The 3735-nt window shown below is 37.2% G+C and overlaps 1 protein-coding gene across 1 annotated transcript; it reads left to right on the top strand.

Annotated features, from left to right (window-relative positions):
• The first annotated feature begins 299 nt into the window (after nucleotides 1-299).
• LOC117630356 (pentatricopeptide repeat-containing protein At2g36980, mitochondrial-like) lies at nucleotides 300-1108 on the top strand. Its single transcript, XM_034363093.1, has 2 exons — nucleotides 300-498; nucleotides 630-1108. Exons 1-2 carry the CDS (start codon nucleotides 300-302, stop codon nucleotides 1106-1108), a joined length of 678 nt encoding a protein of 225 aa, XP_034218984.1.
• Nucleotides 1109-3735: the final 2627 nt, after the last annotated feature.

Raw genomic sequence — 3735 nt, 5'->3', positions numbered from 1 at the left:
AATCGAGGATCGATTGCTCTGATACCATGCTAAAATATGAATATGGTTTGAATATCTTAGGTTAAGTTTTATTCTTCTCCATAAGGAGGTATATATAAGAGTTTACATGTGCTATACAAGGAATTAGATACAGTAAAGAATTAGGAAAGTATCTCTTAATTATACAATGATTTATCAACTATATAAAAATTGGAAAGTAAATCCCTTAATTAATCAAGGAAGTAAATATCCTTGATTAATTAGGAGACTCACGTCAACAAAATGGACATGGGGAAGAAGCTGCTAGCTTCTTTATGGATATGGTGAGAAGTGGTGTCCAACCAGATGATATCACATTTGGAGCTGTCCTTCATGCATGCTCAAGCTTGGCAGTACTTGGCCATGGTAAGATGGTCCATGGTTGCATACTTCACTATGGCTTTCATGCTTACGTCTTTATTGGGAATAGCTTAGTTAACACGTATGCTAAATGTGGGGATTTACTTCAAGAAGGATCTGGTATCTTGGAATGCTATGTTGTTTGCATTTGATTGCATGGGCAAGCTACCCAAGCTCTACAGTTTTTTAAAGAGATGGTAGAAAATGGAGTTTAAAACCAGATAATGTGACCTTAATTGGTCTGTTGATAGAGGAAAGTCGCGTGGTTTTTGAAACCATGGGGTCAGTTTATGGGATTTCTCCTGAAATGGATCATGTGGCATGCATGGTGGATATGCTTGGCAGAGGCGGTTACTTAGCAGAAGCGAAAGAGTTGATTGATAAGTACTCAGGTGTAGGTAGTGCTCAGATGAGCTTGTGCGAAGCTCTGTTTGGAGCTTATTTCGCACAGGGGAATGTAGGAGTTGGAAGAAATTTGGGCGAAAGTCTGATGATATTAGAACCACATAAAGAGACGAGTTATGTGTTGCTGTCTAATTTGTATTGTGCAAGTGGGCAATGGAAGGAAGCAGAAATGGTTAGGAAGATGATGGTTGATCAAGGGGTGAAGAAAATTCCTGGTTGTATTTGGATAGAAGTGAGGAACAAGGTAACAGCTTTTGCAGCTGGGAAGCATTCTAATCCATATACGAATGAGCAATGTAATATAATTTCATTGATTTTGAAATGAGAAATCCATGCTTTGTTAACATTGATAATTGAAGGAATTCAAATGCTTCGTTCACATTGATTTTTAAATAAGGAATCCATGCTTTGCTGTTGTCCACTATGGTCGTAAGTCTCCAAAGCACAGAGCAATGACACAATTATTATCCCGTCCAGAAGAGCATGACCTTCAGCAATAAGCACATATATACCACAAGAACAAGTGCTAGCATATAGCGGGGAACCATTTGAATCACTAATAACATAACCCGCCGAACAGTTTCCATCGAAACGAACCGAGCCATCAAAGTTGATCTTCAGATAGCTAGGAGCAGCAGGATTCCATTTGATGGATGGAGGTAGGGGCGACAGGTTTTTCAAAATGACGCTAGCTTCCCAGAAACTAGCTCCTATAGAAGCAGCCTTGTGTATCACTGTAACAGGATGAGGGTTTACTTGGTTGAAAATCTTCTGATTCCTAGACTCCCAAACTTGCCAGCAAATGAGAAGCAACTTGCTTAGAAGAAGCTCACTGTCACCACCAACTTGAATATTTAGGACAGAGTTTTGTAACCAATGTACTAGGTCACTAGATGGAGGAGGAGTAGGACTGCACACAACTCCAAACAGCACGAACTAGAGGGTAATCCGTAAATAAATGATTTAGAGTTTGGGTTAATTAGGCCAATGATCCCTGAATTTGTACATGTGTTTCACTTTGGTATATTCTTTCTGTTATTAAATTCTATAGCCCTAATATTTTTACTCATGTTTCACTTTCGTCCGTACCGTTCTGTCAAAAAATTCGTTGACTTCAAGAGTCATTAGTAACTTCAATTCTCATCTTAAACAAAAAAAATATATATTATTAGGCTAACGGTCCCTAAATGTGTACCCAGTTTCACTTTGGTCCCTCAATTTATTGACATTCTGGTTAGGGTGGCTGTGGGTAGGGATGACGTGGGGGGCTAGGATGAAGCCCTAATTATGATTACTCTATGTTTTTAATTGTTTAAGTTATATGCATTCCTGATTTTATTGTTGAAGTCTTAATCATTGTTATAATTGGTGATTGTTTCAAAATTCTCTTGCTTGATCACCATTAGTGTTTTAAATTAGGGCTCGTCAATGGGCCGGGCCGGGCTTTAAAGAGGAGAGAGAAAATATCGGGCCGGGCCGGGCTGGGCCGAGTTTTTTTAGAAAATTCAAAGCCCAAGCCCGACCCATGAGCCGGGCTTGAGAAAGCCCATTGGGCCGGGCTAGGCCTAAACGGGCCCTACTTCATTAAAAAAAAATCATAAACTTAATCATAAGGGCATTTTAGTCCAAATTTGAGATTAAACTCACTTAATTCCAATATTTTCACATCAAACCAAATTCATAAAGCACCCAATAAAGTCATACAACTTATAAGATTTTTCACAAAAATAATAAAACCAAGTATTATTTTTGAGGTTATTACATAATTAGATCGTAATACATTTTAAAAAATAATAAGTATAAAAAAAATATTTTTTTAAAGGATGGCATGAATAAATATGCAAATATTTGGTGATGTGTACAAGAAAAGCATGATTATATTTGGTGGTACAATTATGTTTCGTGATATGATTATATTTGGTGATGTGATATGTTGTTCATCTTATTTATATATATATAATTGTTGAATTAATAATTGACACAAATTAATGTGCTAATCATCCAATTATAAACTAGGAATAAGTAAATAAAAGTAAATGAAATGAAACAAATTATATATGTGATTTAAGTGATATAATCATAAACCTAAACTCTTATTTATACATAATTATATATGTATGCGGGCCTAACGGGCCGGGTTTTTGTGGGCGGGCCAGGCCAAATTTTCTTGGGCTTAATCGGGCCGGGCCGGGCTTTAGACACCCAAGGCCAAGCCTAGGCCGGCCCAAGGCGGGCCGGGCCATCTCAAAGCCCATAACGGACCGAGCCGGGCTTTTTTTTCGATGGGCCGGACGGACGACCATTGGCCCATGAGCCTGCGGGCCAAATGATGAGTTTCACTTTCATCCTTACCGTTCTATCAAAAAATTCGTTGACTTCAAGAGTCATTAGTAACTTCAATTCTCATCTTAAACAAAAAAAAAAAAAAAAAAAAGATTTAGTCATTAGTAACTTCAATTCTCATCTTAAACAAAAAAAAAAAAAGATTTATTAGGCTAATGGTCCCTAAATGTATACCCAGTTTCACTTTGGTCCCTCAATTTATTGACATTTTGGTTAGGGTGGCTGTGGGTAGGGATGACGTGGGGGGCTAGGATGAAGCCCTAATTATGATTACTCTATGTTTTTAATTGTTTAAGTTATATGCATTCCTGATTTTATTGTTGAAGTCTTAATCATTGTTTTAATTGGTGATTGTTTCGAAATTCTCTTGCTTGATCACCATTAGTGTTTTAAATCTATAGTCTATTTGATGCGCAATTATGTGATTGATCATTTTGCATGTTTGGAATGCTTCTTCGGATGTAAGAGTTGTGAATTCATGATATATTGTGGTTTGTATGTAGAAATATTTGAACCTATCGTAACAAAGGGTAGATTTCATAATTGGAAGAACTTGTGGCATATGTACTCGACCAAGGTCATGTGTGTGAAAACCGTCAACAAATATCT

Source organism: Prunus dulcis, chromosome 6 (genome assembly GCF_902201215.1).
Source record: "Prunus dulcis chromosome 6, ALMONDv2, whole genome shotgun sequence".
Classification (NCBI taxonomy): domain Eukaryota; kingdom Viridiplantae; phylum Streptophyta; class Magnoliopsida; order Rosales; family Rosaceae; genus Prunus; species Prunus dulcis.
This window is presented reverse-complemented; position numbering and strand designations above follow the sequence as displayed.